This window comes from Barbus barbus, assembly GCF_936440315.1.
Source record: "Barbus barbus genome assembly, chromosome: 8".
NCBI classification, from domain to species: domain Eukaryota; kingdom Metazoa; phylum Chordata; class Actinopteri; order Cypriniformes; family Cyprinidae; genus Barbus; species Barbus barbus.
In genome coordinates, this window is record NC_136736.1 from 5,792,586 (window position 1) to 5,817,629 (window position 25,044).

General features: G+C 36.7%; 1 protein-coding gene across 3 annotated transcripts in view; it reads right to left on the reverse strand.

Moving 5' to 3' along the window:
- LOC306874150 (SH3 and PX domain-containing protein 2A) overlaps positions 1-25,044 on the reverse strand; it is a 124,003-nt gene that overhangs the window by 13,522 nt on the left and 85,437 nt on the right. Inside the window, exons 7-10 of one of the 3 annotated variants that reach the window (XM_079423964.1) lie at positions 17,774-17,821; positions 14,484-14,612; positions 3,221-3,334; positions 1,407-1,490 (exon numbers count right to left, since the gene is read on the reverse strand). In XM_079423964.1, the coding sequence (XP_079280090.1) occupies positions 1,407-1,490; positions 3,221-3,334; positions 14,484-14,612; positions 17,774-17,821 (375 nt within the window). The remainder of the gene's footprint in view (positions 1-1,406; positions 1,491-3,220; positions 3,335-14,483; positions 14,613-17,773; positions 17,822-25,044) is intronic. The other 2 variants (XM_079423965.1, XM_079423966.1) reach the window with 2 other exon arrangements.

Genomic DNA, 25,044 nt, shown 5'->3' on the forward strand with positions numbered 1-25,044 from the left:
CCTCCGACCTGTTTTGAAGGTTGCAATTTGTGTTTATGGAGAAAAGTTCCCTCTGAAACCACTGGCTGCTCTTTGTCTCCAGATCATCCATGGTGCTCTCTGACTCATTAGTAAGTATACAGTAAAAAAAAAAAAAAAAGGTCAGGCTTAAATGCAGTCACACACAGGGAGCCAATGACCTACTTCTATACTTTCCACTGTGAGTTTCCAACAACTGCTCCAATGATGCAGAGCAAAGTAAGGAAGAAATAATGAGGGAAAGGTAGCCACAGAGTTACTGTAACAGAGTCACATTCAATATGAAACCAGAATTTTTTTTCCCTATCAAAAGAGAAGAGAAGAACAATCCATGTAAAATTGTAGCCCGATTTAATCCAAAATATCCGTTACCAGGGTTATTAGTGGTGGTTTCTGAAGAACAGACGTTTGAACAGACTCATCCCATAAGACCTGGGATTTCATATCTTATTAGTGTCAGGAGACATTCACCCAGTCCCAGACAGGTTATTATTCATCCACCTGCCAATACAGCATGGAAAAGCTCTTAGCATTGACTTCCACCGATTCCAGATCCAGCATGCTCTACTTAGAGCCATGCTCATGGTGTCCATGGCATGTTACTCCAACGCTACACAAATGGAAAACTGCGGGAATTGCAACTCTAAAGCTTGGAGGTCCATTCTTCTGATGACTCAACATGAAACGGCAGATCTCCAAGGAGACTCTTCACCATACAAACACACATTTCCAGCAAAGGTCTAGACATTAATCCTCATTTGAGGGAGGGAGACTAGACATCCTGACTGAATTGAATTTTTGGGTGAAGTATAAGTTGTCTTAACTGGCAAAAGTCATTTGGTTATTAGAAAAGTAAGAAGATCCACCAGCTAAACCAGCAACAAATCAGTACTAACTACCATAAACCAGTCTTAAGAGCAAGATTCTACAACTCTGTACTCTGATGCCATATATAAAATGTATAATCTATATATCTCACTACAATATTTCAGAATTATTATATTCTTCTAAACCAGTCTTCATCCTGAGAAACATTTTAAAAATAACTTGCTTTCTTCATCTAAAAACAAACGTATTTTGAATTTAAAAAATCTTAGTTTGGGAAATACACATATAAACACAAGCAGTGACATTAAGCAAGCAAAGTGTAAAAAAGATTTTATAATGGCTTGCATATGAAACAGGCCACGCAGCATCCTTTGGGAGCCAGATCAAGAAGATCCAGAAAGAGAGTTTAGGTTTCTAAAGAGTGTGTTTGTGTGCATTTTTAAGCTAATCACTGTGTAAAGCAGCACAAACACACAAACGCACCATGCAGATTGGTCACACACGTGAGTGCTTGTATGTGATCAGTCTATGCAGGCATGCGTGATTGCATGTGTGTTCACCTCGACTCTGTTGGCGGTTGACTATTCCCCCTAGTGTCCATCTCCGGTCGAGCCTCTTCAGATGAGCCTTACGTCTCTTAGTAACTGACACGGATGAATGAGGACAGCAGAAAGAGAACAGAGACATGACAAACTCAACATAAACAACTCAAGAGGAACACTGGTATTAGTGTAATGAAGACATTATTACATGAAAGAAAAGAGTTTTGTGATTGGTTAGAAGGGTTCTTGGCTTGCACAATGATGGCAAAGCAAAGGAGGATTTGGATTAATACATGTGTTATTAGATTTTAGTGGCGCATGTTATACTTTGGGATGGTAAAGTCTAAAAAATCGATGGTGTTTTTAATTTTTATTTTGTTACAGAATGGCAGAGAGGCTTTACCATTCATCAACTCCATAGATTCAAAACTTTTCAAAAGAAAAGACGAACTAAAGATGGCCCAGTTCAAATAAAGTTCAGCTTCAAAAAAAAAAAAAAACTGCAGCAACATCCAGAAATGAAGCCATTGTGGCCATATGGGAAGGTAAATTACTCCTCAGGGATCAATAAATTGTGTGCATGTGAGAGGATGTATCGATCCATCTCAGACAAAGATAGTAGCGAAAGCTTTATCTCCGGCCTGACCACTCCTAATCTTACACATTGAGTCTTTCAGTGCGATAAATTTCAAGACGCAGCTAAAAATGTGGTTGGAAACCCAACCCAGGAAATGCTGATGGCAGCAGATGATTGAAGTTTGGACAGTAGAGGAGAATATAGTTATAATGAGACGGTTCTTTATGTGTTTCATTGCAGTGAGATAACAAATGGGTGTTTCTTCAAATTCGGTCAATTTATGTCCCAGGAGTTGATTTTTACTGAAGTTGACATGAAATGAAAATTCACCATATTTATTTTGCAAATGCATGTTATGGTGAATGATTCATCGGGTATAATTTTAATTTTTTATTTTATTTATTTTGACATTGTAATGTTTAATCAAAATTTCAATCTTCCAAGTCAGAAAATGACAAATCTCTCTCTGGTGATGTTTGCCAGACATCTCCAATCCAAATTTAATTAGCTTAAACCATGTCCCTCCACAACCAACTGCAAACACTGCAAATTTTTCAAACAGTGCGAAAATCTATTTATCGTTGTGTATTTATGCTATATAGAATACTATGACAGGAGTCAGCCATTTTATTACAAAATGTTTGAAATCATTTCAACCACATAATGCTACTAAATACAATATGTAACTTAAAATGTGGTAGAAATGACACTGTGGTGGGAATTTTCATTAAACAAATAAATACTTTTGGGGGAAAAAAACTATTAACAAATAAACTATTTAATAAAACTCACATAAGTAGAGTTCTGTCTAAATGTTTTAAAAAGTCCACAGGACCAAAAGTTCTTATAGTTGAAGCAACACCCAGATTCAATGTGGTGTTCAGTTATGACATGCTATGAAATAAAACCAATGTACTAATGCAACCTTTTAGGGAAGTTATTTAGATTTATTAGGTTCAAAGAAATAATATCAACTCTTTCATGAAGGAACGAGAGAGCCTTCTTTCTTTCCTTCATTTCTCCTTCTGCACGATGATCTCTCACAGTCCCAAAGCCCTCACTCCTTCTCATAAACAACTGGAAGTTGCTCAAGGAAAATTTGGGACACAGATTTTATTTGTGGGTATTGATTGTTCAATGAATGTGAAGCAAATCACTGTATACTGGTGTTGGTCAAGATTTCTTGGGGTATAAGAATGTTTGTGTAGATGTTCTAAAGGAAAGTATGAGAAAGAGTATATTTAGAGTGTCCTACCTTCTCCAGATCTAGATGTTCCCAAGTCCAGATCATCTCTGGTGCCGCTCTGAGAGTCCAGGTACGTGGCAGGAACCCAGCCTTGTTCTTCCACTGTGCTGACAAACCACCAACCTACAGACACAACAAAAGAAAAAAAAAATTGTTTTACCTAATACAGTGTCAACTAGTGAGCTCGCATATGATGAAATGATCCTGTTTTAACCGCCCAGACAGAAAGACTATATTTACGGAATGAAAATGAAGCCTCCAAGCTTTGCAAACAAACACTAATGCACAAATATTTGGTTTTCACTAATCTGATGGGAGGCAATGTTTTGGCTCCAGTCATGCTCACAAACACACTCTCTGGTGTTATTTAGTTTCAGGCGATGTGTTTATGAATTCTGTGCACTTCCTGTGTAACATTTGGGATCAATTAGACACTATCATAAATATCAAAGCGGGTGGACATGGTTTTATTTGAATGCAAAGTCAAACACGAGGAAGGTTGGATGTGTCTGACATATTCTTAGCAGCTAACATGATGACATGTTTTATGAGCTAATATGCGTGTGTTTTGGCCCAAAATAACCACATCGATTAAATTCATGTCTTTGGGTTCCTCCTCCATGTGTCTGAATAAGTGCTGAATTTGTTAAATGAAGTGTCAGCATTATGATTTGTTTCTGAAATGTGGATTATGATGTTTTTTTCACATTTCCACTATAACTCAAAGATGCTTCTGAGCAGCTTTAAAAGCAAAGAAGCAAAAACGATGGACATGAGTGATATCCCAAGAGAGACCCATACAGCCTTCATGAAAAGGTTATTTGGGTAAATCATTTGGGTTATGGAATTAAAATCATATATTTGGCACACTTGCATAAAAAAGTAAAGCCAACATAAGTGTACGCCAATGGATGAAAATTCAAAATGGTTCTCCAGCTGAAAAACAGATCCTTCTGAACCAGCCTGTTGCCAAGGTAACAGAGTATTACTGGCAAGCTGTCCATAAGAGTGTGATGTCATCGGTCAGCAATAATCCAGCTCTGACATCATAATGATACAGAAGTAGGTCTTTTTGACAGGGTGATAAGTGATTAACACCAAATGTTCTAAACTCCCAATGGGGCCAGTAATGACGTCAGAATACTATAAACTCTACAATACATTTATTCACCCAAATCAAACATGTGTAAAAATACTTGCATACATATATTGCAATATGTACTAGACCCTTCAATATGGGAGTAACTTTGTGCCAATTAAAATGAATGTAATATTTCAAGAAACGTATGAAAATATAAACTGAAACGGAATAAAATGTCTTTGAAACTGAAAAAACAAATAATTGCATGCAAAATTTTTGACTTAATTTTTAATACACTGCATGTTTTGCGACTGTTTTCTCCTCTTTCATTCACTGATTTGTACTTACAAATACGCTTCCAGAGTTTTCATTTGTGCTTCTAAAGTTTACGATTCTGAAGTTTTCGTTCGCTGCTAGCCCCACCCCCACAAGAGATTTGTGCCAGAATGGCGAACGAAAACTTCAGAATCGTAAACGAAAACTTTAGAAGCATAAATAAAAACCCTGGAAGCGTATTTGTAAGTACAAATCAGTGAATGAAAGAGGAGAAAACAGTCGCAAAACATGCAGTGTATTAAAAACGAAGTCAAAAATTTTGCATGCAATTATTTGTTTTTTAGTTTCAAAGACATTTTATTCCGTTTCAGTTTATATTTTCATACGTTTCTTGAAAAATTACATTCATTTTAATTGGCACAAAATTAATCCCATACTTCAAGACCAAGGCCCCATATCCAGTTCATCATCTGAAATGACAATTTACTGCATCTTTCCTTTCAAACCATACTTTGTACAGTGGCTTTGTAACCGTTTACAGTCATGGAATTCTTGTATATCCTTTGCAATGGTGAAGATGCCGCACCAACCTGTGGTGGACATAATTATCATCTTCAGTGTGTTGGAAATAGACTGTGGTCTTGTCTGTGACCATAAACCAAGATCTATATCCAGACCAAAACTCAAGTTGAGACCCAGACCCAGACCATGTTTATGTGGTCTCAAGACCACAGGATAAAGACTTCAACTTTGGTATAGCATACAATAATACTAAAAATAAAACTACATCCAAATTTAGTATTGGGGACTTTTTTGCTCATTTATCCAGAAAACTGGCCTCAAATAGCAATTGAAAGGCAAACTTAATCTTGTCTAGTCAGCACTTTTTTCTTTTTTTGACAGAAATTAATACTTTTACTTAACAAGGATGCATTAAATTAATCAAAAGTGGGAGTAGAGACATTTACAAAGATTTCCAGTTCAAATAAATATGCTATTCAACAAAGAATCTTGAAAAATAGGTTTTACTGTTTCCACAAAATATTAAGCAGAACCGTTTTCAACAATGTTAATACCAAGTGTTTCTTGAGCAGCAAATCAGCATATTAGAATGACTTCTGAAGGATCATGTGACACTGAAAATTCAGCTTTGCCATCATAGGAATAAATTATATTTCAAAATATATTAAAATAGAAAACTAGTATTTAATAGTATTTCACAATATTTCTCTTTTTACTGTATTTTTGATCAAACAAATGCAGCCTTGGTGAGCATAAGAATACATTTATTAAAAATAAATCTCATAGACCCCAAACGTTTGGAGTGTAATATACATTTTAAACCCCAAAGAAACACTGAATCTCATTTTTAAAACTGAATGCTGATGCCAATAGTTGGAAGTCATACAGAGAGACGAAAAACAAAACACAAACACAGAAATCAGAAAACTAGTGCTAGATCTAAGTCAGTGTGCCAACAGATCAGAACAGTGCTTACATACAGAAATTATAAGATTAATTTGAGCCAAAGAGACCACACTGACATCTATACCACCCTGACATAGCAAATCTCTCTCACAAATGCACACACACACACACACACACACGAGTAGTTTGAATTTGCTAATGAATTTGTGAGAGAGCTGAGAGCAGGTTGTGGCCACCCTGCCTGACTGACCCTCTTTGAATGAGATACTGTCTCCCTGTTTGTGCACACCAGGAACCGTCTACGGCAAGCACAGAGGGTCAATTCAAACAAAATGCAAAATGGCAAGGGCTGCATGCAGTTTAGCCATCACAAAGATGCTTTTCATTGGATTCTGCTTGTGTTTGTTTATCTAATGCGTGTATGCTATAGGTGGGCTTCATCAGTACTTTTAAGAAATTTGTTTAACATGACATTTGCACTAAGATGTAAGATGAAGACAGCTTATGTCTAGCCTGATGTAGCATCCACATCATTAGGTGTCAGTATACGTGTAAGATGACATTAAAAAAAAAAACTTTCAAATACTGGACCTCCAATCAAGAAATAATGAATATGAACAGTCAGAAGAACTGACTCGGTTCCTCTGATCTGAGCTAAACTGGGAGTTCAGATTGATACTATGTGTTATGCCTGCCAATTTTCAAAGCTAAACTCTTGCTTAACAGAGAAGAAACAAATTCTTTCACCAAAACAAAAGACACGCAGACAGACAGCAGGAATGCTTCTTTGATGCCGAAACGATGTACTCCTCTGAATTCCTCTGTGGTTCAGGACGTTACGATCATCTCACACAAAAACAGACCGTTCTGCTGAGATACAGGTGGGCTTGCTCTTCAAAGCAAAAGTTCTAGGCTTTTCTGACAAAGATGGTGTTGGTGCAAAACAGACTAATAAATCTTAGACTGCGTATCTGCGTCTGAGAAATGTTTCTTCTGAAAGCTGCATGTGTGTGCCATGAACTTTGTTGTGATACACATGGTAGTGGGTCATGTGAGCTTTTGTTTATGTACATGGTTAGATAAGATTTGGTTTTAATGTTAAAATACTTTCTCCTGTTCTAGTTTAATGTGCAGACAAATCAAAACAATTCTTGTGCAATTCAAAATATCATCTACTGGTCATCTAATGTTGTTTACATTCACAAACAAATGGAAAAAAGAATGCACAAGGAATGATAAAAGACTATGAATGTACTAGCGAACAGACAAACAAACAGAAAGAAAGAAAGAAAGCATGATGTCACAAGGTAAAATTAAAAAAATATATATCCTTCAGACTGTTTTTTTTTTCCCAATGAGGTTCATGAAGTGCTTTGCTACAACTGTTAATTCATCTCAGCTCACTTTTACTCATTTTTCACACATGCTGTTTTTGATTATTTTGTTTAGCTTTAATTTGAACCTCTTTCAATAAAGACAGCAACTTATACAGCATTACACTAAAGGCCTGAAAATGAAGGGCTGATTTGATGTTCAGCTTTGATTATCCAAAAATACAATCAATATACAAATACATTACAAAATATGAAAATACGCTAAACTGAAATGAATGAGAGGTAAGTAAAGGCAAGAACTGAGAGCGGCTGAATGAAAAAGTCAAAGACAAAAGAGAGTGAACAGATGTTTGGCCAGAACTTCAAAGCTGAAATTTTCACCAAACATTCCCTCCATTCAAACCAGCAAGAAGGAGGAAAAAAACACCGGACCAGCAAAAATACATGAGCCTTTCACTTTCTTATTTTAGAGCTGAAGTAGCAAACAAAAATGAATACATTAAAAGAAAATGTATGACAACATTCCTATATTACTGTATTACTATATAAGTGAATGTTGTTGTAGATGAGTTACACACAAAGAGAGAGAGAGAGAGAGAGAATGAACAGAATGCTTAAAATAGGTCCAGAAGTGAAAGGGGGGAGGGGAAAGATGGAAATGTTTTTTTTTCAAATGGAACACGTTGCTTTTATTAAGTTCACACTCTGGCCTGCAAACATTCTTGACAGAAGAGAGAGCGAAAGAAATCACTTTGAACTACAGCAGCCAAACATTGGCCCCTAAAAATATTTTTATTTTAATATTTTTTACTTTACAAAATGAATAACTTTACAATTACGTTATGAAATAATTTTTAAGAAAATAATATTTATATTCTGAAAGGACACATTAAATTGACCAAAACAGCAAAGACATCTGTAATGTTATGAAAAATTTCTATATAAAAAAAGTTTCTTTTTGCGGCTTCTAAAAACACTTACTGAATTCTGCTTCGCCATCACAGGAATGACTTTATCTACATCTTAAAATATATTACAATAGAGAACAGTTATTTTAAATTGCAATCATATTTCATGTAATCATAATATTTATTTGATCAAAATCTCAAATAAATGCAGACTCAGTGAGTATGAGACTTTTTTTTCAAAATCACAAAAAAAAAACTTACTGAACCTAAACTTTTGAACAGTAATGTAGAGTGTTGGGATCACTCACAATCACTTCCATTATGATTAGGAACAGCAGTAGACAGCAAGGCAAAAAATAAATAAAACACATTTGGAATGCCAAAAAGAATCACTTTCCGACTCGTTTTTACCACAGTATTATCTATCAATATAACTGCCTACAATAAAAAAAAGTAACAGAGCTCAGGTTGAAATCACTGGAAGGATATTTCAGCTGACGTTTTCTAAAATCCAAGCCAGCGGAGAGTCTGGCCTACATTCGGTCACTCTCAAGTTCTTTCCTGAAAAGCTGGAGTATCAGGTTTTGGGCTTAGGACCAAGATGGGTTTTGTGTAATCTGACAAAGCCGAGGTGGCGGAGGGGGCTTTCTTTGGTCTGAACTTCAAAGGCTGAAGATGTCAGTCATTCATGGACACTGATCTGAGATCACTGTTGTGGTTTTTATTTCAAGAGCTCCAGTGGTTGAGATTTGTTCAGGAACAGCTGGTCTTAGATCAGCATAAACATGTTATTTCTTTCCTAGACTTGTTTTCCTGGACCGTTCATAGAACAGAGAGTGATGTTTTTGAGGAAACTGGCAAGTACGATTCAGAAAAGTAATCAGTGAAAGAACGATGAGATCTTGAGGAACAAACAATATCAATCAAAATCAAAAACATAAATAACTGAAAGCAAAAACAGAAGCGCAACATTTGAATATGAGTGCGTAAAGGTTTGAAAAAGTCACAAGGTTGAAGAATTGATAACAGAATTTTCAGTGCTGTTTATGTAAACATGAAAAATACAATTCATTAAAACTCCAATGATGTTTTGGACCTCACTGACATTCATTATATGGAACAACTTCTTTTGTGTTATGCAGAAGACAAGAGAAGAAGAATACATGTTAAAGGGTAAGTAAATGACTATTTTTATTTTTGGGTGAGCTTTTAAGGCTGGATACTGATCCTTGCCATAATGTTTTAAAGTTATTTCAGCTCTGTGGCCTTCTTTCTATTAAGACTATTATCTCAATGACCTTCATCGATTAAACAATAGAGAACCCTGAGAGGTGTAGCACCAGGTTTATAAAGTTACATGCAAGTTTGAACCCTTTGGTCCAGGTTCAGCGTGGCTTTCCATGGACCGGATCTCCAATGGGAGCAAGGCCAAGACAAACTAGTCTACCCAAGACCGTGAGCAGCTCTCTATTGATTCTGTTTCAGTAAGCGGGGTTTACCGGCTGAATGAATGGACCCAGGGGAGAGAGAGAGGCGAGAGGATGGGAGGGAACCTCACAATATTGATGGCACAGAGTAATTTTCATAGTAGAGCATTGTTCAGGAAGCACAGCAGCCTTGGGAAAAATCAAAAGAGCTAAAAATTTTAACACACTCAAATATTGCCAGGAACAAGGAATGTTTCTGTAGAATAATTCCTAAATTTAAGAATTTACACTACCATTCAAATGTTTGAGGTCAGTAAGATGTTTATGAAACTTTATCCAAGGCTGCATGTATTTGATCAAAATGAACTGTTTTCTATCTGAATATATTTTAAAATGTAATTTATTCCAATTTGATGAATTTTCTGAATTTTCAGCATCCATTACTCCAGCCACATGATCCCTCAAAAATCACTCCAATATAATTTGGTGCTAGAGAAACATTTATTATTATCAGTTTGGAAAACAGTTGTGCTGCTTAATATTTTTGAGGAAACTGAGATATTAACTGATTCTTTGATGATTAGAAAGTTCTCAAGAACAGAACTTCTGTAACATCATAAATTATTTTACTGTCACTTTTGATCAATGAAATCCATCCTTGCTAAATAAAAGTAAAAAAAAACTTTAAACAGTGATTCATTAATAAAAATTTGGTGACCATATCAGAACCATTGGAACTATCAAAACTGTTATCAAAACATCTAAAAACGCAACTAGATGGATAAATATCTGAAAATATCAGGACATTTTTGCAATTCAAAGAGAATACTATTTCAGTGCAAGGCTGTTTTGAGGTCTGATTTCATTTGCAATATTTTTGTAGGAGTAAAAATTCAAGATGGGAGTATCGTCTTGTTTTTAAGATGACTATTCACATAAGCTTCAAAAATGAATCATTAAAGTACTGTAAAAATAGAAAATACAGCTACATTCCATGTCTTCTAAAACCTTACAATAGCTTTGTGTGAAAAACAAACCAAAATGTAAGCAGCTATTTGCTGACAACAAACTTGTTGTGTCAAAAATGTGGTGTGCCAGATTTAACATCAGTGGTAGTGAACGCCATTGACATACAGTACAACCTATTCCACAAATAACTATCAAATTTATTTGGAGAATTTGTTAAAAAGCGTCCTTGTTCCATGGAGGAATAGCATAAAATAATGAGAAAAACAGTGCGCTGACCTATAAACTCTTGATTGCTATGACTGTTATCTATATTACAGACATTCAACGAAAACTTCTGAATGCATTCTGCTGGTGTTGGTTTGAGATGCGTGACACTGAGGCCCTGCAGGATCCATTAGCCTATTATGGAGCTAAGGAAAAGGGGGATTTTTCCATCGTTCCCTCTCCATGACCTAGAGGGAAGCCAGAGCAGCCCAACTTCTGCCAATCGCTTCTTATAAACGCAATTTCAGCCACGTTAAAAAGTTGGTTTGAATGATATCCAAGGGTAATAAATATGCTGCTTCTGACAGACACACCAGAGCAGTCATTTAATACTATAGTACGAAAATATGGAAGCCTGCTGAAGAGATTGGATTTTGGAGGATGGGCTTCTAGTGCTGAGATATCAAGCTGTTGCAGCTCATCTTCAATTTCAAAAAGTGCTTTGAACATTTCAGGAATTCTGGAGTCAACGGAGGACAGACAGTTCACTCCAGAAATTGGTCTAGGCTGCTTAAGGTTGTTTTAATGGAATAGTTCACTCAAGAATAAAAATTCTGTCATCATTTGTTCACCTTCATAACAGCTCAAACACGCATGACTGACTTTTTCATGTTTGAGCTACTCCTTCAAACGATTCTCTGTTTAGATTTCCTTTTTTTCCCATTTAGACACTCTCTGCTTCTGTTTCTCAAGCTCATCAATCCTGTAGCCCTGTGTGGTTCATCTCTTCCCAACCCGAGTGAAGTTGTCACGCTTTTGCCTGCACTGTAAAACAGCTGGAGTTTAACTAGGGCTGAGGAAGCCAAGTGTTTCTTACTCAAGGACAACCACATTCTGAGCAAGAATCTTAGGCCTGAATGCCTCTGAATCTTCTGTGATTAATTAAAGGAGTTGTCCAATTCAGAGAATCAACGAGTATAATTCATTGTGCCTGAAAATCTGTACTCTGCTTAAACAAATAAACCAGTGATCTTCAGTAAAAAGAACGATCAGTCACACCATGAATGATAACTTTAATTATAACTACAAGGTTTTAAAAAATAATAGTTGAATCACTTTCAGAATCACCTTTTTTCCAGCTGATGAACAGTGTTGGGGAAAGTTACTATTAAAAGTAATGCATTATGATATTGCAGGAAGTAATTGCATTTATGGAAATTAATGCATTGTTACTTTTACGTTACTTTTTGTCACCTCGGCTGGGCTTGCTTATTTGTTTTTTTAATAACGAAAAACCCAAAAGTTAGATTAATATTTTTAGATTTTAAAAGGCTCTTTCACACCAAAACTGAAATGAATAGGCCCCCGAGCTAAAGGAAGTACCTCTGCCTCAGTCCCAACACAATCCCAATCCCAAATGTCATTGAATAAATGGGAAAACAAAGTAAGTTGCATTACATATTTGAAAAAGTAACTCAGATATTTCATTGTAAATTTAAGTGTTGTTACTTTACTAGTTACTTGAAAAAAAGTAATCTGATTACATAACTCGAGTTACTTTTAATGTGATACCCCCAAAATGAATAATAAAAACACAGAGTCAGCCAAAATCCACCTAACTTTAAAGAGTAAATATAACATTTGGTGGGGATTATCAACCTGGTCTCATGGCATAAACGTACCTGGGTGCACTTTTTAGCGAGACGGTTTTTACGTACCTTACTGCACGTTTCGCCCCAGTTTCAAAGAGAAATATCCACTGAGTGGCGCTAAAACCCTGGCACGTTTTTATTACGTTCATATAGGTACGTATTGCTGTGTTTTTATTGCGTTGCTTCAGGTGCGTATTGTGGCGGTTCAGAATAAAAATATCCGGGGACCTTCATTAAAAATTATTGCTCTATCATGTTGGAAATATGCCCTACACCAAACCCAACCATAAACCTACCCGATAGTGTTGACAAATGCAAAACTGATATAAAAATGCATTTGTTGATGCAACCATGCTATTTGAACTTCCTTATATGCAGATTTGAACCGTTCTGTTGAACCGTAGTTACAGGGGATTCGAACCGGAGCTCCTCACCCCTCAAGTACGTCTCCGTACTTCGGGAGCTACCAAACAAACCTACTGTCTATGAAAACCAATACATATGAAGCTGGATATGTGTGATACTAACGTTCAAAAGCATAATTTTTCAAATTTCCCAGTATATTAAAATTGTTTTGAAGTCATGACATGATATTCTTCAAGTAATTGTGTGAAAATTACGCTTTCTTAATCGAAACTCTGTAAATATGTGTGAAAAGGAAAAAAAGGCGTTGGAGTTTTACTGCCTCTAGTGTTCATTTCTTTTGGAAACTGTAGTGATATGTACTTATTGGTACATATTTCGCATCTCGCTAAAAAGTTTGCCCAGGTACGTTTATGCCATGAGACCAGGTAGGGATTATAGTATTGTTCTAGTTTTCCTTTTTTTTTTTTTTACTTTTGGAATGATTACTCTATGATGGTCATAATGTATTTTAGCTCTATTCATCCAATTGAAAATCAAGATTCCTGTAGATATTCTGAAAAATTGGCCTATAAGATGTTATTGCATAATAAATTTGCAGCATGAGAACACCCAAGGTCAATAGAACAGGCAGCAAACAAACTTCAAAATGAAGCGTCTCACAGAGAACGCCCATGAGACAGAGTCTAGACTAGTTTTGACAAAGCATTATGTTTGAAATCAGAAGGTCAAGCTCTCTTTGAATTGGTCTTACTCAATGATGTTATTAAGTTCAAATGGGTTTACTGGATATTTGCTCATCTTGATTACTCCCGACAACTCCTCCTAATCCTCCCCACCCTCTTCCGTATGATTTAAAGGAAAAGATAAAATGATTACTCGCAACAGTAAGAGGCTAGTTTTTAAGAGCCTGGTTTTTATCATTGCTAGCTCTCTAACGCTATGTTCAAATGTTTGGCAACCATGTCTACAGACATAGTTCATAACATTGGAAGAGTCAATGTTCAAACTCTACTGTACAAGGCTACGAGATAAGTTAGCATGAACAGTTTACACTAAGTTTGAACATTTACAGCATTAGCAAGAACATTAATCTGGGAAAACAGAAACCAAAGGGATAAAAACAACACTCAAGGCTTTCTTTCTACACTTCCCATTGTTCTTGTCAATGTCTACATTCTACATGAACTCTAACGGTGCAACCCTGATCCATTAGCACACATTTCAAACCACAAACTTCTCATGCCTATCTCATGGACATTCCAGATCAATCTGGCCTCCATCCCAAAGATCTAGAGGGGGTTCAAGCCGACCAACCGCCAAGAAAACTGGCCATATGACACCTCCAGGTGGAGCCAAGAACGAGACTGTAGATTTACAAGGAGAGGGGGATGTCAGAAGAGGAAACCAGGGGATCTTAAGGACAAAGACCGAAGGAGGGGTTATACATCAAAGAGTAAGTAAGTATCAGAAAAAACAAGGCGGCTAAAAACTGACCCGCTTGACATTTTGCATCTGAAAGCATTCATATGTGGCAACTCTACGTGTTTGTGGTTTGTGTACACACAAGCTTTCGCCAATAAAAAGCACGTGGTAAGCCAAATAGCTGCAGTGTGTGTGAGGGACTCACCGCTTTCGCTCTTCTCGATTACGTCCACCGTCTCTCCAGCCTTCAGGCTGATCTCGGAGTTCTCCTGCCGCTCATAGTTGGCCACCACCACGTACTGCTCCAGCACCATGGGCTCACTGCTGTCCAGTCCTGCCGGTGAAGGGAAGAAACAGGCTGTCAGCCACCGTCCCGCCATCCCTGCACTTCCCCCGCCAACCCTGCCCTGCCAGCGACCTCCGGCTTGACCCCTGTACACCGCCATCCGCACTCCGCAGCCTAGCGCAAATCAAACTCCTGCTGACTGTGCATGCTCCGTAATGACGGGCCATTTAGACGAACCTTCGCCCTCGCTGGACACACATTTGAATGGGGGGAAAAGACAATTACAAAAAAGCAAGGCGAGGTAGACTTCCTTCAGGGACTCAAGAGCTCGACAGGGTCTTGGTGATGCTGGGTCTCCATAATACAGTGAAGTTTTTTGGGAAGAAACAGGGAGGATTGTAACGAAGGGAAAAGCGTCTGGGAGAGAGCTGTTTACGGTAGGGGACGTGACTCGCGAGTGGAGGAATATAACGTTTTTCTGCAACAGACGAGCAAGAACAGGCCTCCCTCCCTCCCTCTCTCTCTCTCTCTCCTCCCATCTGGCTGAAACGGGGAGAGAGAAAAACGCCAATCAGGGTAGACTGCTCTCCAAGCCTTAAATAGAAACATATGAGTGGGCCGAGTAAAGAGAGAGAAGCTGTGTTTATGTGAAATGCAAAAAGAAAGCATTTCAGCTGGGGTTAAGCCACGCTCTCTTTCTGTATCCCTCTCTCTTTCTTTTTGTATTTCCTCTGACAATCTCTTTACCCTGTTCCTCTTCATCATTCAGCCAAAAAAGAAGATTCTGTAATTATTTATTTACTTTATTCTCTAAAACTCACGGTAGAATTTCCATAATTGTAGTGTATAAATTACTCCTACATACATTAAATTCATCAAAAAGTGATTGTAAAGTTGATGTTTACATGTTTACATTGCTGCAAAAATATCTATTTCAAGTAAACTCTGTCCTTTTGAGCATTCTATTCATCAAAGAATCGTGGGGAAAATATGTATCATGGTTTCCACAAAAGTATTAAGCAACTTGGTGATTCAACATGTTCAATCAGCAAAAACAAGCAACAACCACGACCAATAGACTACGACAGGGTTAAAAAAACAAAAAAAACACAAAAACAAAACATGGATTCAACAAAACCGGACAAACTCTGTTGCTGTTTGTCTGCGTCTGTCAGTGCCTTAAGAGACTTCTTTTAAATAAATTACAAAAATCTAACTGACTCCAGACTTTTCAGTTTTTGTAGTGTATTGTTCATTGCATATCCTGTTTAACTCAATAAAATAGACTGAACATTCTGTTTAATGTTGTTTTTAAACTAAAATATCCAAAGTATAATACATCAAACGTTTATGGCTTATGCCTTCCAAGACTTTCTGCATATAGTTTCTTAAACTTCAAATGCTGTATTTGTACTTCAGCGAACTATTTTTGTAGTTTCGTTATATGTGCTTGAACTTCAAACATTGTGTGGTTGCCTTCTCTCTGTTTTTCTCATGGTGTGGTCTTCTGGAGACTAGAGGCTTTTAATAGGAAATGTTTCAAATGTTCTTACAGAAACATGAAATATATAATTTTTACATTTGCTGTACCTCATGCAAGCACACATAAACACTTACTATGGTTAACATCCTTTTTGGACATAAACCATGGTAAATCCATGGATTATGTGCCCAACACATGTAAATACCATATAAATATACTTTGATATTGGCATTTGATGTTTGATGTACCATAAAGTTTGCTCATTCATAAAGCAATTAATTAATAGGCCTATCATTGAGCCAAATCATGACTTTTTGTCCCAACCAAATCTAACAAAAAATCAGGTCTTGTATTCAGTCAACGTCAAGCTGTCATGTGTTGCTAATGCAATGTGTTTTAACGCTATGAGCCTACTGGGGAATCCTTTGAGTGCAGACGCTCAGTGTTTTGAGAAGCGAGAGAGCAGTAGTTCTGTATTTTGTCACTATCACCATCGGCATGGAACAAACTAATTAGCGAGGCCTCACACTTCATGGCGCCATGTCATGCTAACATGAAAACATACTGTATTGCTCAATCGCAGAAATATTTCACTTCAATCTGACAGTCACCACAACACAAAAAACAGTGCTAATTCCAAACTTCCCATTAGCATCTGTTTACTGTTAGCTTACCCCTGTGGATAAATCCATCATAGCCCGGTAGCTGTGGTTTCCTTCTGGTCTAAACTGGACATTAGCTGGACCACGGTGGTTATTAGCTTGTAGTCAGTCTTGGACTAGCAATAAACAAGCTATATTAGCTGAAACATGGAAGGTCGACCAGCCACAAAAACCTGATTTGACTAGCTAATGACCAGCTGGGACAAGTTAGAAACCAAATCTTTCTTAAGCCGGATTATGAAATGTTTTAAGAAAGCAAATTCTATGAGTTATATAATCAGAGTGTTTTCCTTATTTTGCAGTAAATTGACCAATTATGTAGGGTGTGTGCGACGATCATGGTGAAAACACGCTCTACATGGGCCATAGTTCTGTGAGCGTCAGCATTTATTTCCGAAAACAGTGCGCATTCTTTTCTGAAATGTTTATTTGCAAGCCGTCATCCGTAAGACTTCCCAGGAGAGCACTGAGGAGAGACCACAAGCTCTCATGTCATGTTTTACATCCTCCGTTTTCACACTGAATGTCTTCTTCTTCGCTGCTGGCCTTACAACACCTAAATATTTTGTCTTCCAGCATAAACTTTATAAGCCTCAGACCTATGAGATCTTGCTCTTAAAAATAAATGTTCAGTTAAAAAAATAGTTTTATATCCTTATGTAATGTCTTAGTCATAGTCCCAAATTCCCATATACACAACACTTGCAGCCTATTGCATGGACTTGTCCTAAATTAGTCATAGTCAATCAGTAAATTAGTCATATTTACCATTATTAATTTCAAATGTTAAATTCTGGATTGCCTACATCAGGCTCACATTTATATCGCGATTAAAGCCATGTATTATGTTGCATTTCCTAATGGAGATACCAGCCAAATGGCTTTTCATGTCTTCGCCAAAGTTAATTTTGGCTCACATTTGGCGCTTGATGAGTATTAATTTTGAACCCTGGGTAAGAGCTGTTTAAGGAACCGTTCTTGTAAAAACTAGAAAATTACCACGTTGAAGACTTGCGAAAGGAAAAGTGACAGACAGCGCATGCACACATATAAAGCATATCTACCTGAGGCCTCAGACTTGGTTGGACTGTCCTGAAGGCCATACATCCAAACTGAGGGCAGCGGAAAAGAGAGGAGAGGAAAAAAAGGAGTATAAATGTTAGTCAGAACAGAGTGGAAAAAGACACAAAAGCCAGAATTGCATGTTTTCATCAAAGCTGCAAAATCAAGCCAAAAGTAACAATTTATACACACTGCAGTACAGCTCACTTCCTTCAAATCTGTGACTTGAGCACAGGCCATTAGCATTAGCTTTGAAATTAGTGTTATTCCTGCAAAGTTTCCTAAAGATAGAAAACTTTAAATCATTTTAAAAATATATAAGAAATTATATGCATTATAGAAAATGAAGCCCATTTTAGGACCATAAAATAATTTTGAGATGTGAATTTTTATAATTTTTTTATTTTATATATCTTGAGAAATCTTTAAAAAAAAATTATAATAAATGACCATGATTTTATTTATACTGTTTTTAATTAAAAAAAAAAAGAATTATATAGAGAGAGAGAGAGAGACAGCACGATGTTGACAATATTTAAAATGTATTACGTTTGCAAATGATGCTAGTTATTTTCTACTTTTGACATGGTATTAATTTATTTTTTAGCAAAAAATGCAAGTTCTTTTATTTTTTTTTATTTTTTAGGAAACTTGCTTTTTACAATAAAATGGAAATGTGACTTGTTTATAGGTCTTCATTTCAAGCAATGTGTGCTTTGATTTCAATTGTTCACAATATTCAACAAATAACCATAAATAGTTTGTTTCCTTAAATTATCACAAAGATAAGAAATGTATTCTTTTATTTAAAAAAATATCCCACTTTAATAGCTGAGTATATTTACAGTACAACCCTTTAATGAACTATGAGGGCAAAAATAATACATACATACATAACATAAAATAAAATGAAATGAAATAATCGTTCACCTAACCCTAATCCATTTGTAATCAAGGTAAAATGTTGAATTAATCGAGATTTTGATTTTAGGTCATATCATCCATCCCTATATAGTGATGGGCTTGGCATTTGTTCACATTACATTAATGCAAATTTTGTAACAAATAAACAAATGCTAAGCTCATCACTGTAACACGGCAATCAATATCATGCTGTAAACTTTTTTTTTTTTTTTTATTAAAAACTATATAAATAAAATTTAGTGCATAGTATTATGATGTCACGTAAATATGCTTTTTTTTTCTTACAAATGGGCTTCATTGAATTTTTATCCCGCTGCATAACGCATCTCATCAGTATAACTGGATTTGCCAAATACCCCATACCAGATAAATGACAAATAGTTCAGTTAACAACTTAAGAGTTATTAAGCAAGGCGCCATCTGGTTACAATACCCATAAAGCATCACGTGGTGTTGAAAAACAATGTATGTGTGTGTGTGTGTGTGTGTGTGTCTGCTCTGACAAATCTATTGCTTGGAAAGCAAGTATGTCTGAGTTTAAGGGTGTGAGGTCACAGCAGAGTTTCCTAATATCTTCTCTATTCTTCTTCACACACACACACCAATCTCCATCAGGAAATTAAATGTCACACGTCACTATCGGTAAAAATATGAGAAGGGAGATGTCTCGGATGACAGGAACAATTACTTTGTTTCTATAACTTATTTCTTTTCAACGCTTCAATGGACTCCCCACAAAGGCACACATGCCACTAAAAATTGAGGTGTAATATAACCTCTGTAAACAATGAACTCACTCAGCACCGGCAGAATTCAAGATGTAGGTACTCGCTATGTTGCATTTTTACCCCACAAGACGAACCTCGCCCAATATCCCTCCACCCTTCCATTCCATTCAACACCTCCGACTCCTAATCCATTCATTCCTGACATTTCTTCCCTCCTACATTTTATGTGATTGTGAGCTGAACGTTAAAACAACAAATAAAAGCGTAAAATTTGATCCATGCCGTAGTTAGACTTTCATACTCCTATAGGGATTGTTTCCCTCCCAAACCCTGATCTGAACACTGGAGATTTTACTGGCAAATTGGTGAATCACTCACAAAAATGTAAAAATAAATAGCCCTTTTTGACTTCAAAGGAGAATTACTAACTACAACCATATCAGATCTAGGTTTAAAATCCTCTACATGTATGTAAAATTAGCATCAATAAATATTAGCATTTGACATTAATTTTATTGGAGAAAATGAAAAAAAAAAAACTATCAAAACTAATACAGAGTTCTGGCATGAAGTTCTAAGTTGGCGCAGTCCGATAGGTCCAACTCAATCTGACCTAATGACATCATTATCATATGGCTCAGCTGATTGGTTTTCTCCTGTATCAGTAGCCAATGAGCTCATTGCTCAATATTGAAATACCTGACTTTCGTTTGCTGTAGCAGTTTGGTAGCACACTTCAGAAATCCTTCCCCAGCTCCACCTGTATAGATCTGCTACGAGGTGATTCACGTATGCTATACAGGGTTATTCATATGTGTTATATGTGCAGCAGCAGTATTTCTTACATGCTCACAGCAGCATGTTGTGGATGTATTGGTAGTAGCAAGTCTCGGCACTTGCTCTGCCGCAGCAGCAGCGTAGCAGATCTATTCCCCCAAGACCAAATACATAAACATTGTCATGTACATTACCATGCCAATCCCTCCGAGAGTTGTCATGACAGAACTACAATTTGATAAGTAGGGATGTCAAAAGTACCAGTACTTTGATACCAAGATGACATAAGATGACATAATACAATTAAAATAAATATACATTTCTACAGCATTTGTTGAACAGTGACTAATTTCAGTACTTGTGCAATGTCTGAACAGTCAAATGCAAACAGATGGTACAAAAATACTCTAGTATGTTTGTATTATTAATCAAACTATTAATAAAAAATAAAAAATAACTATTCATGCTCAAATCACTCATGCTCTTTATTTCTGACTGTTCACTTCAAAAATTACTTGAAGCAATGTTTACATGGGTAGAACATATATCTACTACCATTGTAATTTTTTACTACTTGTATTAAACTTAATAATTAAATATAACAGTTGTTTTAATAGTGTTGAATATAGCTTTGGTATTGAAAATTGGCATATCATGAAATGTTTTTGTTCTGTCAAACTTCTGACGCACCTGCACTTTCCAGCTCAGGGTTGATCTTGAGGTCAACTGTACTTCCCTACAAAAACTTCATGGAGTTTGAATTAAACTGACTCAAGTGCCTTGGAGGTCAAATCATTTACAAATGCTCCACACCTCCATGCACAGATCCATCCCTTTAGCGAAGCTCTTCACATCTGACAGATATTAACTTTCCACCTCTCTGACCCTTCCTTCACACAGAAACGCTGAAACACTCACTGTTATGAACATATACTCAATCTCTCACACTCCCACCCATGATTAATAGACACACACGGCATCGCTCACACACACAGGCTCACACACTTTAGTGATTAAGCTCAGGTCAGCGGTGTTAGAACTGAGTGAACGTCTGTTTAGGATTCTCACACTGTAATTTACGTCTCTTTCCTGACCCCAAAGAGTCGACCTCCCTCCATTACAGGAAACGTATATGTCTTTCTTTCTTTTGTGTGGAAGGAATTGTGTTTCACACATGTTATAGTATTACCATAAACATATCTGAAGAAAAACACAACACTTATTTATTATCGACCCCCTTAGGACTTGTTAATTATGTACCCTTTAATCTGTTGGGTTTTAGACAGATCTTGGCATGGGCATCCCTAGAACACTGGAGATATTTTAGTCGCTATGAAAAAGACAGTTATGTTGATTTGAATATTATGAACTGATCCAGTTGTTGGCCATGAAAGCTCAGAATGTAGACCACAAAATCAAGAAAACATCAACAAATGAAAATCAAACCTTATGCTGACTGTGTTTTGACAGAGAGGTCGCACGTGACAGAAACACATGCTTAGCAACATGCATCTATTTTTGTATCTATGTGGTACTTTTAAAGAAATATTATGTCCCAGGGGTTGAAACAAATATTTTATTTAAAAAACTGCTGATCTACTGGGATTTTCACGCACAACCATCTCTAGGGTTTACAGAGAATGGTTCGAAAAAGAGAAAATATTCCAGTGAGCGGCAGTTGTGTGGACGAAAATGCCTTGTTGATGTCAGAGGTCAGAGGAGAATATGCAGACTGGTTAGAGATGATAGAAAGGCAACAGTAACTCAAATAACCAATCGTTACAACCAAGGTATACAGAATACCATCTCTGAACGCACAACACGTCGAACCCTGAAGCAGATGGGCTACAGCAGCAGAAGACCACACCGGGTGCCGCTCCTGTCAGCTAAGAACAGGAAACAGAGGCTACAATTCGCACAGGCTCACCAAAATTGGACAATAGAAGATTGGAAAAACGTTGCCTGGTCTGATGAGTCTCGATTTCTGTTGCGACATTCAGATGGTAGGGTCAGGGCCAGATGGTGGCGTAAAGAACATGAAAGCATGGATCCATCCTGCCTTGTCTCAACGGTTTAGGCTGGTGGTGGTGGTGGTGTAATGGTGTGGGGGATATTTTCTTGACACACTTTGGGCCCCTTAGTACCAATTGAGCATCGTTTAAACACCACAGCCTACCTAAGTATTGTTGCTGACCATGTCCATCCCTTTATGACTACAGTGTACCCATCTTCTGATGCCAATTCCAGCAGGATAATGCACCATGTCACACAGCTCAAATCATCTCAGACTGGTTTCTTGAACATGACAATGAGTTCACTTTACTCAAATGGCCTCCACAGTCACCAGATCTCAATCCAATAGAGCACCTTTGGGATGTGGTGGAACGGTAGATTCTCATCATGGATGTGCAGCCGACAAATCTGCAGCAACTGCGTGATGCTATCATGTCAATATGGACCAAAATCTCTGAGGAATGTTTCCAAAACCTTGTTGAATCTATGCCACAAAGTATTAAGGCAGTTCTGAAGGCAAAAGGGGGTCCAACCCGGTACTAACCAGGTGTACCTAGTAAAGTTGCCAATGAGTGTATATACATGTAAATAGCTTATTTATAGTTCAATTTTATTTTATACATTGATCAAAGCAGACCCATTTTGGTGTCTGCCTCAAATTAAATAGACAAGTGATTTATATACATAGAAAACATATTAATGCATGTAAAGTGTTTACTTTAATGTCTCAACTTTTGTGAAAATAAAATGTCAAAATATGGGTGAAATAACGTTCCATCTCCTTCAGCGTTATCGAAATATTTATGCAAAAATGAAACAATGCTTATTCTGACCTGTACTTATTAAAATATATAAAAGAAAAAGTTATCTTACTAAATTTTACTATATTTTAAATGATTAAATACTTCTTGCTGACAAATGCCTCAAACCTAGACATTTGAAGAATAGGAGTGAAGATTGGTAACTGGTAAATATTTAATATTATAATAAATTAGTTTTTGGGGAGCTGCACTGTGATACTTTTAATGTCATCTAATGATTCTTTACAGTATGTATATTTTATGTACAAATTAATATTACACTGAATTACACAAAAAATTGCACAGAAAAAATTAAATAAACATGACACATTCTAATATATGAAAAAAATTAAAGATGTATTAAACTTTTATTGTTTTGGTGCTTGAATACCCCTTTTCATCTTTGACTCATACACTAAAAAATTCTGTTTTTCTATCATTTATTATAGTTTTCACAGCAATAAAACTATTATTTTTACAATAATTACATTCATCAAGTAGCCAAACATGTTTAGAACAAATTGAAACTAAACATCCAGTCATTTTCCAGTAGCTAACATCTCTAATAAGTCAAACTGCATTCATTAAACGTCATTAAAAATGACTTTTTAACCATAAAACCACACTGACCTATTTAAGCCCATTCCTTTCAATGGAACAGACAAACATACACTACACATACATAGGGACATTCCTCTCAAACTAAAACCATCTCTCCTGCCCTGAAACTCCCATCTGTTCCGCACGCCTCTCTCTCTCCGTATGGCCTTCCACTCCTCCGCAGAGCCCTGAGTCTTGTGTAAACAAGTCCGACGTCACACTGAACCCACTCTGCCACGTCTGACTGACCCCATTCCAACAGAACCCCACAATCCCCCCTCCGTTTTTCCCCTCTCCACATCTGACATTCACACTAGGAGCAGAATGAGGAGAACTGCAAGTAAAGCGTGTCCCTTCCTCGCCAGGGAAGAAGGGCTTATACAGGAAGACATCTGAACAATCTGATAGGAGTGTCTCTAAAAAAACATCCAGGTGCATTTTTGGTCTAGTGGTTAAAGCTCAGGACCCCAAAGGTTGCAAGTTTAAATCTGTATGATCTGTAAAAAGTCTTTAAGATACTTAACCGCAGGCTAATCTCGAGGGGGATTGGATTAACAAACTATAAAATGCTTTGGACAAAAGATGCAGCTAAATGACAAATTCACAGAAAAAGAATAGCTTTCATTTTACGCTAACGTTCAAAAGTTTTGTTTTTAAGAAATTCATATTTCTATTCAGAAATTGATCAAAATGGTAGCCAAACAGTTGCTGGTAGCCATTGATTTCTGTATGGACAAATATACTATGGAAGTCAATGGCTATCAGCAACATTCTTCAAAATATCTTCTTTTGTGTTTAACAGAAGAAAGAAAATCATACAGGTTTGGAACAACTTGAGGGCGAGTAAATTATTTCAAAATGTTAATTTTTGTTATGTTAATGTCTTAATTAAAGCGTGTTCAAAGAAATCTAACTATGCCGATTTTTTTGTATGATGATAACCATTTAAATTGTTATTTCTTAACAATGGATTTAAAAAGGGTTTGAAACAACATTAAACTATTGCTCAAAATGATGGTGCAGGTCACATATAAATTTCCCCTATTGTGAGCTGTGAAGAACAGATCAGACGGTTTTGGTGCACTTTACTTAATCCTAAGGGCTCTGAACTTCTGAACAGGTGGTTTATGTCTTCAGGCTGACATAAGAGCAGTTCTGAGAGGACAGAAACAGGCAAAAACTGATCCCTACTTGGGGTTTAAATGTCTCAAACCCATCTGCTTGTCAAGATGGTCTCCTTGAGGAAACGTGACTAACAAGCCAAACTAAGGGTCTTAGAGTTATGTAACTCTTGGTTGCTGTATTACAACAGCCTTCAGTATTGACAAGGTAAGCAAAAGTACTGAAAATCATCATCAACAGTTTAATGAAGACAAAATAACTGACTTGAATAGGCCTGTTATTGGCAGATTGTGCACTAATTACCCAAAA